Source organism: Octodon degus, unplaced genomic scaffold, assembly GCF_000260255.1.
Source record: "Octodon degus isolate 3935 unplaced genomic scaffold, OctDeg1.0 scaffold00005, whole genome shotgun sequence".
NCBI classification, from domain to species: domain Eukaryota; kingdom Metazoa; phylum Chordata; class Mammalia; order Rodentia; family Octodontidae; genus Octodon; species Octodon degus.
In genome coordinates this window covers 26,206,785-26,221,908 of record NW_004524581.1, presented here as the reverse complement: position 1 = coordinate 26,221,908, position 15,124 = coordinate 26,206,785, and the positions used below count along the sequence as shown (strand labels likewise).

Here is a 15,124-nt window from a genome sequence, read left to right as displayed (position 1 = left end):
GCTCCAAGTCGCATCTGCAGCGGACTGTCTTTGTGTTTCAAGCCCTGCTCCATGTGCTCTGGTGCCCTGGTCCCTTAGAGGTGCATGAAGAGAGGTCCAGAGCTCTGCCTTTTGCCATTCTGCCTCAACTCCTCCTATATCAGGGCCTTTGTGCTCCCCACCACTGTTCCTGTGGCCCCTCCTCACGCCTGTCAGATCTTGATTTTGACCTTGCTCCACGGAGTCCTTCGCTGTCCTCCAGCCTAACACAGAGATCCCAGCACAACCCTTAGTCTCTCCCCCTGCTGTGCCTTGGACCCTTGCCCCTGCGGCTCCTAAGAGTAAGGCGCCCTAGCAGCTGCAGCTGCAGTCTGATTGAACTCTGGCCTGAGTCTGCTAAGGGAGTGCAGGGTTGGGAAGGGCAGCAGACAGGGATCAGAGGAGGGGTCCTGGGAGTCCCTGCTGCTTCTCCTGCTCCTCCTAGGTGGGGGGGGGGTGCTGCCCAGCCAGCTAAGGGGTGGAGGAAGGATGTTGTTTCTTTCCTGTGGGATGTGCAGCCTTGGAGCTTGCTGGGCCTTGGAGCTGCAGCTGGTGTCCTGTGGTCCTCACAGCCACCTTGGGTAGCAGGAAACTGAACTGGCTCTTTGGGCTGATTGGAAGAGGCTCATACAGGGGACAAAAGTCAGGGCCGAGGCTGTGATCCTCGAGGCCTTGGCAGCCCCGACCCACCCACTTGTCACCAGACCGCCGGCCGGCCGCTGTAGGCTCCAGTTGGAGACTTAGCTGAGACTTCCCCTGCCCTGCCTGGTCCCACACCAGATTTAGCAGAAGCGCGTGGCCAAGAGGGGTGAATTCGGGCTGGAAAACCTGTAGGGAATGTTTCCAGAGGGTCTGGGCAGAGGTGACATTTTCATCTTCTCCCGGATGCTAAGCCCGTCATCGAAGCATAAACCAGATTGCTAGGAAACGTTTAGCCTACTTAAGTGAGCTAATTACTGCGAGCTTCCCGGGAACCAGGAATGTGCTAATGTCTTAGTGATTCATGAAGACAAGTCGGGAAGGGCCTCTTGCGAAGGGCGCCGCTGGGCCAGCCTTAATTACATTCTGCAATTGAGACTTGGCTAAGCCCTGTTAGCACAGAGTGCCCCAGGGTGGAGCAGGGAAGGTGGGTGGCCCTGCTGTCACCTGAAGCCCCTGGCTTTGCAGGCGGGAGGGGGGTGGGTGTCTGGAGCAACGGGCCAAGCATTGGGGAAAAGGGGGAGATGATACAGAGAAGAGAAGGCAGCGTTGCTGAAAGGGGGAATGGGAACCAGGGGGTCTGCAGTGCCTAAGAGGAATTGCAGCAAGGAGCGAGGTCTTTTTGGAATGGAACTCAGGACCTTGTGCTTGCCAGGCAGGGACTTAAGCCTCTGACCTATCTCCCTGGTCACAGCAAGGGAGGGAGGGTTGGAATGAGAGGGGAGTGTGAAAGAACCAGAGCTGCAGCCAGGATGCCACACTCGGCTAAATTGCCTTGACAGGTCATTGGGTTTTTTTCAAATGGCATTTGAATCTACACTGAGGCCATCTGGTTTGAAAGGTGCAAGATGCAGAGCAGAGAGCGTTGTGGGGGGCAGGACTGCAGGCCTCCCCCGGCTCAGGCTACTGCTCTAGCAGAGCAGGAGGACCAGCCTTGGGTGGCAGAGTTGGGTTCAGGGGTGCAGAGCTGGTGGGTGTGTGCTTGGAGGAGCTTAGTGAGGTGCACGAGCAAAGGTTGTGGCAGTTACAGAGGCCCAGAGAGCGGCCAGGAGGCAGAGGCTGCCTGCCCTGTGTTGTTGGGGAATGGAAGAAAGGGGCGAGGGAGCGTTAGCCAGCTTCCTGTCACTATGATAAAATACCTAAATGCTGATGTGCAGAGACGAAAGGTTGGCAGCGTTGGTCCTGGCTCACGGTCGACGTTGGGCTTGTGGTGGGGTCAGTACTACTCACACCAGGAGCCAAGAGAAGGAAGAGATCAGTGTCTCATTGAGTCCGCCGATGGCCACCACCCTGAGGACCAGGGGTTTAGCTCAGTCCTGTAGGGGACACGCACAGTGTGAATGACGAGACCATGAGGCTGGTGAGTCACAGGTGGCAGGTGTGGGGTGTAGCTGCCCCAGGCCAGCGGATCTATAAGGACGGATTTCTGGGACCCTAGGAGGATGGTGGAGGGGGCAGGGACCTTCATGGAGCGATACAGTCAGCCCAGCGCCCTCCCTCACTTCCCACCCTGTGGTCTCAGGGCAGTGCTGCATAAGTCCCTGGGCTGTCTCCTCTGGGTGCAGAGCAGTGAGGAGGAAGGCCAGGTACTGGGGCACAGTGATGCCTAACACAGACTTCAGGCAGCTGAACGTGGCCTGCACACAGGGTTGGGACTGGGAGACACAGGCAGGAGCCCCGGAGGGCAGGGTGAGGTTGCCCTGGCAGGGGTCCCTGGAGATCACAGAGGCTGCCCCCTTCACGAGAGGTTCCGCTCCCTGCCTTTCAGCTGCCTGCTGTTCCTTGCCCTGGGGGTGGGGAAAGGGTGGGAATCGCTTCTCTGGGCCCAGAATATTGGTCCTGGAGTGAATCCTGGGACAGGGTCAGGCAGCACTTGGTTCTCCAGCCTGGGCCAGACAAGTGGGGGCTGCACTTGGGGCCCTGGCCACCAGGTTTCAGCTGATTTTAACCACTCGGGTCATTTTGATGCCTTCTGAGAAATCCCCATCTTCCCAGCACCTAAATCTGTCACTACATTTTATGAAAATTGACTCAAGATGTAATTTTAGCCTGGGAAATCGAGCACTATTTGCATCAAGCCCTGCCAGGGCTTCTGCGTGTCCTGGAAGGGCAGGATGGCCTCGAGGGAAGAGTCCCAGACGCCCTGTCACTGCGAGAGGATACTCCAGGAGCCCTCTTGGGTCTCCTCTTGAAGCATGGGGTGACAATCACTACCCTCCCCCACCAGGGACCTTGGGATGGTGCGCATGGAGAGCACAGAGTCTTGGGGGATGGTGACGTCCTGGGGTGTCAAACTGATCAGCCTACCATACCCACAGTGCCTGTGGGCCCAGCCACCGCACCCACCGATTCCTGCTCCATTTTTGAGCAACCCCGGCCATTTAACATCTTCCCACCCTCTCAGGATGAGGCTTCACTTCCGATACTCAGCAGGACTTCCTCAGCACAGCTTGCTAGGTGCCTCTCTGTCTCTCTGCGCTCCGGGCAGGTACGTTGGACGCAGCCTCCGTCTGTTCTCACTGCTGTAACAAAGAAACCAAAAAACAAAAACACCCCCCCAGGGAAGCTTAGGAACACTAGAAATGTATCTTCAGGTTCTGGAGGCCCGAAGACCAAGGCGGCAGCAGGGTCAGTGTGCTCTGAGGCTGGTTCTTCACAGGCGCACGCCAAAGTGGCTCCCTCTTGCTGTGTCCTTGCAGGGAGGCCCTTGGTGAAGGCCGTTCCACCCTCCTGGCCTCCACCCCAAGGGCCCCACCTCCAGATGTCCCTTGGGCTAAGGTTTCAGCGATCTGGGAAGCATACGAACTTCATATCCAGAAGATAGAGAGGACTGTAAGCAGTGCTCGCTCCTGCTGCAGAGCCAGAGTGTCAGGAGCAAGCCAAGCACCGATCTCAGCACCCTCAAGGCAGTAACTCAGTCCTCTCCTCAGCCCTCGAGCACTGGGCATAGCCGAGGGGTGGAAGGAACCCTTGCTTATTTGAGCCGAGGGGTGGAAGGAACCCTTGCTTATTTGCAGGCCCGAAGCCCTGTGTTTGATCTTCAGCACTGCAGTAAGGACAGCTCCCCAAACCCAATTCTATGAAGTGGCGTGAACTGTGATTGCCCTGTACCACAGAGGAGGCAGCTGGGGCTCTGTGTGATTGTTTCCTGTCCGCTTTCCAAGCTGGGCATTCTGCTCGGAGCTGGTGCCCCTCATGACCCCCTTATCCTGTCAGGGGCGAGCACCGGAGCTGGGTCAGGGAGCATGTTGCTCCTCCCTTCTGGGCTGTGTACTTCCTGTGTCTGTGGCTGAGGGTCAGATGCCCCTTGATTCACAGCAGGCATCCTCCGAACTTCTTCATGCTGAGTCTGGGATATCCTTATATCTTTCCCACATAATTTACTGTGCAAACAGGAGGTTCCCTGCGAGGATTTGGCGGTGAGTTTTTAGAGCTAAATTTTAATTTTTAATTTTTAAAAATTTTATATATTTAGTATAGGGTCTATAGGGTCTCACCACACAGATTGGACTCAGTGATCCTTCCGGTTTTTCAGCCTCCCAAGCACTGGGATTACAGGTGTGTGCTATCATGCCCAGTCTCAATCCCAGTCTCAGCCCACCCCAGGGGCGGGGCCAGCGCAGCATTGGAGCTAAATGTTTTATATTCATCCCCGCACTGTCATTTGTGAGATTGTCCTTCGTTGTTGTTTATGGAGAGCAGGCCACACAGGAATTGTACCTCCGGCACCTCGGTTGCCCCTCCTGGCCCCGGTCAGCATCCACATGTGTGACAAGGACTTGAGTGGGGTGAGTGTGGGCCTTTGCTAGAGCCCTGTCCTCAGGTTGACTCCAGTTCTCTTGTTGACCCTTGGAGTAGGCTGTTGAGCCACCTCGGTTCTACAGAACTTTGCTGTAGCCCATCTTGTTTTCCGTCTGGCCCCAGGACATCATGAATGGTGCTTTGTCAAATGAGACCCTGCCCTGAAGTCTTGGGTTCCCATCCCAACCCTGAGAAGTGATGTTTCTTCTCCAGGCCTCCCTTTTTTTTTTTTTTTTTCCAGAACTGGGGCTTGAACTCAGCCTCTTGCGCTTGCCAGGGAAGTGCTTATTCTACTGAGCCATCTCCCTGGCCCCTAGGCCTCCCTTTACTTCTCTGTAAAATGAAGTTAGGATGCCTTCCCGGGAGTTGATAACCAAGGCCGTGCTCTTGGAAACACCTGGAAATGCCAACTGTCATGTGCACTTGTCACAGGAAGGATGGCCACCCTTGGAGACCCTGTCGGCTACTCCAGGCCTGGTGCCACAGATTGAGTCCTCAGCGTGTACCTTTGGGGGAAGGGTGCCTAAATCGGCAGGATGAGCGGGCCCAAAGGCCCTGTGGTGGGAACAGGCTCACTGTGCACGAGAAACAGGAAGCCGCTGCAGTTTGAGCAGTGGGGAGGGTGGCGCCTGTGGGCGGTCAGGGGGGGTAGGTCTCTGGGGGGCCACGTCGGCCAGCACCCAGTGTGAATGCTGCTCTAAGTGTGACGGACACTGACCAGGGCTTCGAGCAGGACAGGGGTGCAGCTTCCCGTTTCCTGGAGATAGCTCTGGCCCAGGGGAGCGGCCAGGTCCCCTGGAGAGGGAGAAGCAGGGAGGAGGCTGTCCTAGAGTGAGAACCTGGTGGCCGAGTACAGTGGCAAGCCAGTTGGTCCAGAGCCAAAGGAGTTTAAAGCTGAAATCAGACGATTCCCTGCCCAGCTGGCCGTGGGCCCAGTTTGGGACCCCGATGTGCAGCACAGGACCTCGTGCAGCTGTGCTGTGTGGACCTTGATGGACGGGAAGGGTGACCCAGGCCATCGCTAAGGCCCATGTGGGATGTGGGCTGAGAGCCGGCTTGGCGTGGCTTTCTGCACTGTCCCCTTGCTGTGGAGAGGAGCTGCCTCTGCAGAGAGAGCTTCCTCCTGAGCTGCGGGTCCCTCTTGTCACAGAGCTCAGTTTTCAGGGCCGTGGCTCTGTATCAACAGGCGTGGGCAGGCCAGAGCCTTGGCTCTGCTTTGTGGACCAAATGAGCACCTCCTCATGATCTAGGGGTTAAGGCGTTGTATTTTGTTTTGTTGTTTGAAACTGGGCTTTTTGTTGATTCAGGCTGGCCTGGAGCTCTCTATGTACGTAGCCCAGGCTGGCTTTCAACTTTTGATAACCCTCCTGCCTCAGCCTCCTGAGTTCTGGGATTACAGGCGTGCACCACCACATCTGGCTCAAAGTGGGCTTTTTTATCCCACCGTGGATGTGTGTGTGGCTCCTGCCTCCCCTGCCCCCTTCACTGAGGGATGTCCAGTGCTGCTGCAGACAGGAGCCCAGGATTTCATCTGAGGGAAAGTGTTTGCTTTTCTAGTAGGCCCCAGGCACCGGGCCAGGTCCCCGGGAGGCTGGGACATCTGTTTACTCTCTGGCATTAGCGTCCAGGTGTGCACCGCAGTTGTGGCTGAGCAGTTGCGAGTGTGGGCTCTGAAGCGCAGTCCAAAACCACTGGCCACCTGCCCAGCAGGCGCTCAGGTGAGTACTTGGCTTGCAAGCCCGCTCTGAGGATGCAAGAAAGACACTGCTTCCTATAAGGTGCAGAAAGCATCTAATGGTCCTTCTAAGAAGCCCTGCCCCAGAAACCCCGGATTTGGGAGTGGTGGGGGGAGGAAACACCCACCGTGGCTGTCAAGCTCTGTGCCAAGCTAGGAGGGCTTCCTGGAGGTGTGGCTGCCCCTCCCCTGCTTTCTGCCTAGCCCTCTGCCTGGTTGGCCAGGGCTTTGCTGGCCTCCAGGCTGCCAAGCTGCTTGGCAGGAGGATGATTCCCCCAGGACCAGGGACCATTTAACAGATTTTCTGGAACAGTGTCTAATTAGGCGCAAGGCTTTTGGGCAGGAAGTCTTTCATTAGAAGCCTGGTAACATTTCCTAGACCACTGCTGGGCTATAGAGAGAGCCTGCCCTGTCCTGGGCTCCTTCAGAGAGGAGGTTTCCTTGCTGGCTTGGGCGCACAGCTCCCTGTGAGGCATGGGCATGCTGTACCCCTTACTGCACACAGGGTAGCGGGCTCCTCTGAGAGCCCTGCAGGCCCAAGAGGGTGGTGGCCCTTCTTCAGAGGTGGAGGGGAAGGGGTCAGGAAGCGCACCCGCTTCTGCTTCTGCCCTGGTACAGAGCATGATGGCCTCTCCCTTTAATCCTGGTGAACAGGACACAGGAGGTGCCAGGGCAAGGCCCTGCAGGGAGGCTTTTAGAATCTGCAGGTACGCAGTCATCAGTAGTGTGGAATTAGAAACCTGGGTGGGGAGGGGCTTACAGCTGGGGGCGGCGTGGGGTGGGGAAGCCAGGCTCTCCTCTTCTGTCCAGCCATCAGGGCTGGGGCTCTGCAGCTGGTGTTCTCTGCCGCTCTGCTCCATGCAGCTGTGGTCGGTAGAAATCAGGGGCCCTTGGGATTATTCAGGCTTGCAGAGATCCGCCCACTCCTTCCCTGATACCGAGGCAGGAGCCACACCACAGGATGCTGTAGCCTCCCGGTCCTCCCTGCCCCCACTGGTTCTGTGTTCTAGGGGCTTCGGGGAGCTCCATCCATTAGTCATAAAACAGGGGCCTTCTCTTTGGGTGATCCGGTGAGACCATGCCCCATGGAAGCCTTGTAAAGTTGAAGAGTCAGGACACCCAGCAGAAGGAGGTGGAGGAGGACCTGTGAAGGGAAGGCGCCTGAGCAAGAGGGTGTGGACAGGCTGCTGGAGCACCAGAACGGGCGAGCCCCTCAGCCTGGGGCCAGCCAACCCCCGGGCATCTGCCACACTGGAGTCCTGCTCAGGATTCCCCCAGTCTGCTCTCGTATTGTTAGGTCTAGGTCAGCTTCTTGTTTTCTGGAAATCACAGGAGGATCCTGGACCGGATGGGGCAGGGTGGAGGTCAGGACCCCACCTGAAGACCTGACCTGGGGACCACCCAGCCCACTGCAGTCTGCTGGAGAGGCATGGAGAGGGCGCTCTGCAGAGTGTGTGGGTCAGGCTAGGCTTGGAGAACTGAGGGAGCCAAGAGTGGTGGCCGTGATGCCTTCCTCTTTTCTCAGTTTCCTCTCGTGGATCTGGAGCCTCCCTGGCAGGTTCGAATCCCGTTCCTCCTCCTTGTGGCTGGGTAGCCTTGGGCAAAGGCCTCAGTGGCTGCATGCCTCTGCCCGCTTACCTGCATGTCAGGCGGGGTTGTAGGAGCTCTCCCTTCTCAGGCTGTGATGAAGATGGTATGAATTTGCACCTCGCAAACACTTAGGGCCTGGCACGCAGTAGGGGGTCTGCGAAGGTTGTTATCAGTGCTGACAGCAAACGCTCCCTGCTGCAGGCAGCATGCGTGGTCCCTCTCATCCTTGCCAGGCAGGGAGGAGTGATCTGCTTTGCTCTTGCTCAGGAGTAAAAGAGCTGGAGCTGAGCAGGAATGTTCACAGCTGGGGCTGGGCGGGCAGCATCTCAGGGACAGGGCCGAGCTCAGGGAGCGGGAGACCCACTCTGCCTGGGTGGCTGGGCTGGGGTTTGGCCTTTAGAAGGAAGTAGTGAGTGTAGCCGGGTGTGGCGGGTAGGTGGTGCAGGGCCTGCAGGCCCAGCTATCCGGATGGTGAAGCGTGAGGATGCTTGGCTCAGTTACTGTTCTCTCTGTACTGGGACAAATACCCGACACCTAAAATGAAGGAAGGAAAAGTTTATTCAGCTCACAGTTACTGGAGGTTTCCGTCCATACTCAGCTAGCTCTAAGGCAGAGCGGCACATGGCAGAGGGCAGCACGTGGTGGCGGCAAAGAGCAAGAGCAAATGGGAGAAGTAACAGCAACAACGGCTGCAGAGAGCAAGTCTGTCTCCCTGTCTCTTTTTACATTCAGACTATCCACCCTACGCTGTGAGTAGTGTTCACACCCATAATCCCAGCAGCATTTACGCCTGTAATCCCAGTGGATCATGAGTTAATCTCAAACTCTAGAAGTCCGCCCCATGATTGCATGAGGCTTTGGAGGGCACCTAGACACAAACCATAGCAATGCCAAATTCCAGGCTGGTCTGGGGCAACTCAGTGAGACCCTGCTACAAAATAAAAAATAAAAAAGGCCGGAGATGTAGTAAAGGTCCTGGGCTCAGTCTGTATTGCTGCCCCTGAAAAGAGAAACAGAAGAATGCACCAGAATGTGGCGTCACTAACTTACTAATTAATTATTCCAGTCGTACAAGCCTGTGCTATAAAGCATGGATACCTTGTTATTCCCTCTCATAGGAGAGTAAACTGAGGCACAGAGAGGTACAGGGATTTAGCTGAGGTTATAGTTGCAGCAGGTGGCAGAGTCAGAAGTTGAGCCCAGGGAATCCTGCACTGGACTCTGCCCTGAGAGCTCTGTGGTTGCTGCCCCCGGCCCAGAGACCCCCCTGACCCGCTCGGCCTTCAGAGCTGTGACAGTGACCTTCAGACTTTTGAAGACTGGTTCTCTGAAAGGCTGGGCAGGACCATGGCTCCTCCCAGGAGCATGTTGGCACTTGGTTGTGGCCAGTTTCAGGGTGTTACAACCTCCTCTAAGGCCTGGAGACCTCCCATCTGGCTCCTGTGCCCTTTTAGCTGCCACCAGTATAGGGGAATGGAGATGTCCCCATTGTCCCCACCCACTGAGGCCCTTAGAGGCAGGGGCTAGGGGGACAGCAGTGCTGGGACCCTCCGTCCCAGAGGACTGTCACACTTTCATGGTGATGTGCGTGTCACACAGTGGATCTGAGCAGAATGAGGTCGGGGCAGGTTCTGTGCTTGGTTTGTTTGCAGTCGGGCGAGCTGGGAATTGGTGGTATGCAGATGTTTGTGGGGAAGGCAGTACATCCGTCAGAACCCCACAGGAAAGGATCCTACTCAGATGCTTAAGGTGGGGAGACTTTGATGTGGGATTTCTTTTCAAGGCGGGGGAGAGATGGAGGAAACCCACAGGGACCCATGGCCCCCAGGGACTCACAGCAGCTGGGAGCTGTTCTTGCAGAGCTGTAGTTGGAGTTGTGGGGCCCAGCAGGACTTGGGAGAAACTTGAGAATGTCTCCCCTGGCAGAGGGGACCAGCAGTAACCCAACGGTAACCTGAGGGCAGGGGACCAGGCTAGGTTGTTGGGAGGAAGCCACCCTCCGCAGTGAGGGGCAGCACAAGTGGACTGGCCCTGTGCCGTCCCCAGGACCTACGTTGGGGTCAGGAAGCTGATGTCCCAGGTGCTCCCTCTGGCCTCCCAGGGGCAATGCGGGCCAGGGGTCCTTACTGCCTGGCCTGGATTTTCCACCCTGGTCTTGCTGGTGTCCGGAGGGTGTTTGGTCTACCAGCTGCCCTCTTGGCCCTGTCAATGCCAGCTCTTGGGTTGAGCAGAGTCCCTGGTCGCTACTTAATTCCTGCCTCCCCTCCGAGGGTCTCCCTGGAGCTGATGATGTGTAATTAATGCTGCTTAATTGATATTCTTGGGGCTTAGTCATAGAGGTTTCAGAACCCACTGGAGCCTCTTTTGTGGCGTGTCAGCTTTCTCCTCTGGGTTTTGTTGCCAGGGAGAAGCCATTCTTTTGAGGGGAAACAGATGCATTCCTGAGCTCCTTGTCCTTTTGTGCCCCCTTCCCTCAGCAGCTTGTTTCTGCTCTTAGGCTTGGGGGCCCCCCTTCACTTCCCATCTCCTACTCAGCCTCCTCCCCAGGAACCCCCACCTCCACCTTCTCTAGTAATTCTTTGGGTTCCTTGTGTCAGCTCTGCATTCAGAATCCCTGGGAGAGCCCGGGGGCGCCTGGTGTCTGTGCCCCACAGTGCAAGCCAAGCAGACCCCTCCTAGGGTCTAACGGGACCCAGGAAGGAGCGACAGGCACTTCCCAGGCGCTGGCAGGTACAGCTGGGTGGTGGGCAGGCTGGGCTCTGGTCCAGGGTCCAGGTGGTGAGGGGTGGACACCGCCCCTTGTTCCCAGACAAGATCTGCCTCCTGCAGGGCAGTTGGATGGAGCCCTGTGCCCTGCTCAGCTCGGGTCCTGAGCTGTCCCCGCTCCAAGTCCCTTCTGGTCTGAAACTAATTCCACGGAAAGTGAAGTGCAGTGGCCAAAGCGAGCATTTTTCTTAGCATCCATTCAGTTGCATCCCTGCCATCATTAATAGGTGTTCCAGTAGGGCTTGACAGGGACCACCTGGTGGCTTCTGAGATTTAAAAACGCCTTCTAGCGTTTTTCGCCTTCGTCATGAGTGCAAGTAAGGAGGCCATAGAACATCTCCAGGAGTCCCCAGCCTGTGGGTTTGGCAGTCATTGCTGCGCTTGCGTTCATTCCTCTTGCGTGCTCAGGGGGCGCTCGGAGCTCCCTGCCCGGCCCGTTTCCAGGGGAACCCCTTCTTCTTCCCAGGCAGATGCGACCCCAGAGAATTCCCTTGTGCCGAACAAAGCTTCAAGTGCCATTTTAGAAGGAGCACCCTGACAGCTTTAGGTGGAGCTGGGCCGGGCTGCAGTGGGAGGGGGTGGCAAGGGATGTCGCTCCAGCCCTGCCACCCGCGGTTCTTGCTGGAGGAGGGGGAGGGGAGGGTCTGAATCCTGGGTGTTTACCTGGAATATTCCGCTAGAAAGCCATTAGGAGAAATTCTCTTCTGTCTGAAGACAGGTGCTGTTAAGAATTCTTAATTTCTAATTGGAGGCAAATGCAGGGACTGGTGGAAAAGGGTGACACTGTGCAGGACTGTGATGGCGTTTAGGGGTGAGACAGGATTACCTCCCCCATGCCTTGCACACGGTGGGCTGAGTGTAAGTGTTGGTGAAGCAAGCGAACGTGGTCTTTGTGAAGTACAGAAGGGCTGGGCCCCGGGGTGCCCTGCTGTGTGACCTTGGGCGAGTCTCTTACCCTTGCTGCCTCTGTCTCCTCACATGTGACGTGGGCAGTAATCCTCAGGATTTTCAAAGGAATTGAGTAAGATAGCTCAGCCATTCATCTGCTCTCCGGAATGTTCCGCAGTTGCTCAGTAAATGTGTTCTTCATTCATCATGTTGTAGCCTCCTTCACTCCTAGTTAGTTCTCCACTCCTTCTGCTCAGCAGAAGCACCTAGTCGACGTTAAAGAAGCATGGCTGTTCAGGCCTCACCCACTGAGTTCTGGATTTAATTCATCTCTGTAGTGGGGTTGAGCGTCAGTTCTTTTTCACTGTTGTTGCTTCTGTCTTTTTAAGAAAGGGTCTTGCTACGTAGTCCATGCCGGCCTTGAACTGTCTGTGTAGACCAGACTTTGCATCGATCCTCCTGCCTCAGCCTCCCGACTGCTGGGATTACAGGCACACGCTACCATGCTCAGCAAGCATAATTTTGTTATGGCATAAGTATTGTTGTTTTAGTTAAGCACTTTTTTTTTTTTTTTTTTTTTTTGGTACCAGGGATCAAAGTTAGGACTTTGCGCATGCCAGGTAGGCACTTATGCCACTGAACTATTGCCCCAGCCCCAAGTATTTTTTTTTTAAAGCTGTTAAATAATTTCCTAAAAAGACAAACTCTGACTCCTATACAAATGTCAAATGATCCTATGATAAAATTTATTTAACTTGTTAACAAATAAGGAGTCCTGGGGCTGGGGAGATGGCTCAATAGAATAAGTGCTTGCCTGGCAAGCGCAAGGGTCTGAATTCAATCCCCTGTTTTGAAAAAAAAAAAAAAAAAAAAGACCATTATGATTTTAGAATCAGTTGAAATACTTTTACTATTATTATTTTATGTATTTGGTACAGGGTCTCACTACTCAGCTCGGACTCATAGTGATCCTCCTGTTTTCAGCCTCCCTGGCGCTGGGATTACAGGTGTGCACCACCACGCCCTGTCTTGGTGTGTTGCTCATTGCTCCCAGGGGCAGGGCTGTTGTGGTATGTGGTGCCAGGGATCGAACCCTGGTCCCCGTGCTTGCCTAAAAGCAGGTGCTTAGTCCACTGAGCTGTCTCACCAGCCTTCCAGTTGAAATAACTTAAACGATGCACACTTACAGGCAGTTGTGAATTCAGAAATAAAGTTATCCCTAGATGTGTTGATGTCGATGGTGTAATATTGCGTTGCATTCCCTGGTACGGAACACACTTGCATCTCTGTGAGCGAGAATTGCTGCACACTTTCCAGAGTTAAGGAGGAGCTGGAAGATGGCAACAGTTGCAGGCCACTGTGGAGCCAGGTGGCTGCATCAACGCGTTAGGGAGGACACGCGGTGTGTTGCTAACTTCGCCTTGGTGGGACGACATGCCCGGGAGGCTGGCTTGGCGCAGGGAAGCTTTGTTCTGGCTCATGGTTCTGGAGGAACTGGTCCATGGCTGGCTGGCTCCGCAGGCCTCGGGCAGGCCGCAGGGGGTGGTGCAGGGGAGCTGCTGGCCTTGCAGTGAGTGGCCCAGGAAGCAGACAGAAAGGGGAAGGAGCAGAGGAGCAGGTTGGGGCCAAGACACATGCCCGAGGTCGGATCCCCTTCCCCACGTCCCTCACCTAGGCCTGCCTGTTTCCATGCCCTCCAAATAATGCCATCAGGTTCTGAGATCATCAATGAAGGCAGAGCCCGTGGGGTCCTAGCTGCACCTTCTGCAGCAATGCCTTAGGACACACGAGCCCTCGAGGGCACATTTCAGATCCAACACAGGATGCTCAGTGTCCACCGTTGGCTCCGTCATTTCTTCACCTTCACAATTCCCGGAGGTTGAGTTCTCCCCTGCAGTCCAGGGCAGAGACCCTGCCTAGTACCTCTGTGTGCACTCCGTGGGCGCCGTTAGCCGTCTGTGTCTACTTGTTGTACCACCCCGAACGTGCCTGGTCTCACCTGTGTCTGCCTGTTTCTGAGCTGTACCCCCGAGGAGAGGACTCTTCAGGGGATGCGACCTTGCTCTGTTTATGTGTAGCTCAGTACCAAGCACACCGTCTGGTTTAGAAACAGTTGTAGGAGAAATGGGTTGATGCCTGGCCTCGTGGTGCATGCCTGAAATCCCAGAGGGCCCCAGAGGTGGAGCGTGACTTCCTGGAATCCTTTGGGGAATGTCTTGGGATTTAGTATTGAGCGTGTGTTGAGCCATGACTCCAGATGCGAGTACCTGTTCAGCCGGTGTCAGCATTGGTCATCCGGGCTGAGGCATAGACGGTCCAGAACTGCAGCTGCAGCAGCAGGGTCAGGATCTGGTACGGCCTCGCTGGGCCTCTGGCTCAGGCCCCAGGCTGCCATGAAGGTGCTGCTGGGGCCTTGGTCACCTTGAGGGAGGTCAGCAGGTCAGGGTGGGCTTCCCAGCTCCCCCAGAAGTGGCTTCAGAAATGGCGTTGGAGGCCAGGGGCATCATCATTGTTAGAGGAGGCTGGGAGAAGGTGGGGAAGGGTTGTGGGGTCAGGGGTGGAGCCTGGGTGGAGGAAGAGGAGACAGGCATGGAGGTGGCAGAGCTCCCACCTGGGTCCTGTGATCTGAGGGGACAAGTGATCACCTTCTCTTGCAGTTTGGGCGCACCGAGGTCATCGACAACACACTGAACCCGGACTTCGTGCGCAAGTTCATTGTGGATTACTTCTTCGAGGAGAAGCAGAATCTTCGCTTCGACCTGTAAGTAGGAGGGGTGCTGCAGCAGGGGCAGGGGAAGCTGGGGGAGCCAGGACTCATGGAGAGACATAGGGCTTTTCCTGTGCAGGTGGAGGTGGGTGGGATGAAGGTGACAGCTAGCTGAAGTCCCTCGTGGAAAGGGAGTAGGGGGGAGGAAACAGGCGTCACTCCCCTTTTGTGTCTGGTGAAATGGGGGTCAGAAAGGCTGGCCAGCTGCCGGGCTCTGGGTCTGGCCGCTGAGAAGCTATCTGGGGGCAGCCCTGGGCCCTGTCCCTGTGCACCTTTTTATCTACTGGCCTGGAAGGGCACCCGCTAGCCTCTCAGACACAGGATGATCTGGGGGGCCCTCCCACCCCCCAGGGGCCATGCACCCATGAAGAAGAGGGCCAGGCCCCTCCTGCATTAAGCTGGGTTTGGGGGGACTGCGGTCTGTGGAGCAGGCAGGGGATGCTGTTGTTTTGGGGGTGTCGGTGGAAGAAAGGTAGAGAGGGGTGGGCAGAGCAGGAAGGAAGGGCTTTGTGGTCTGAGGAGCCATGGGAAGCACAGGAACACCAGCTGGGATGGGGACAACGGAGTCTACAATTGCAGCTCGCAGAGCAGGTGTCTGGTGACATCTCCAGAGGGAAGGTGCTCTGAATGTGGAGCCTTTGGGGGACCTAGAATGGCTGTTGGGCACAGCGAGGGCCAAGAGGGGTAGAACTGCTGGAGGAGGGATGGGGGCACAGCAGGTGAGCAGGCCCCAGCAGGTGAGCAGGCCCCACAGGTAAGCAGGCCCCAGCAGGTGCACAGGCCCCACAGGTGAGCAGGCCCCACAGGTGAGCAGGCCCCAGCAGTTGAGCAGGCCCCACAGGTGAGCAGGCCCCACAGGT

General features: G+C 56.2%; 1 protein-coding gene across 2 annotated transcripts in view; it reads left to right on the top strand.

Annotated features, from left to right (window-relative positions):
- Cpne5 (copine 5) overlaps window positions 1-15,124 on the top strand; it is a 63,827-nt gene that overhangs the window by 10,346 nt on the left and 38,357 nt on the right. For both annotated transcript variants that reach the window (XM_004624437.2, XM_023720219.1), the window contains exon 4: window positions 14,155-14,258. In XM_004624437.2, coding sequence (XP_004624494.1) covers window positions 14,155-14,258 — 104 coding nt within the window. The remainder of the gene's footprint in view (window positions 1-14,154; window positions 14,259-15,124) is intronic.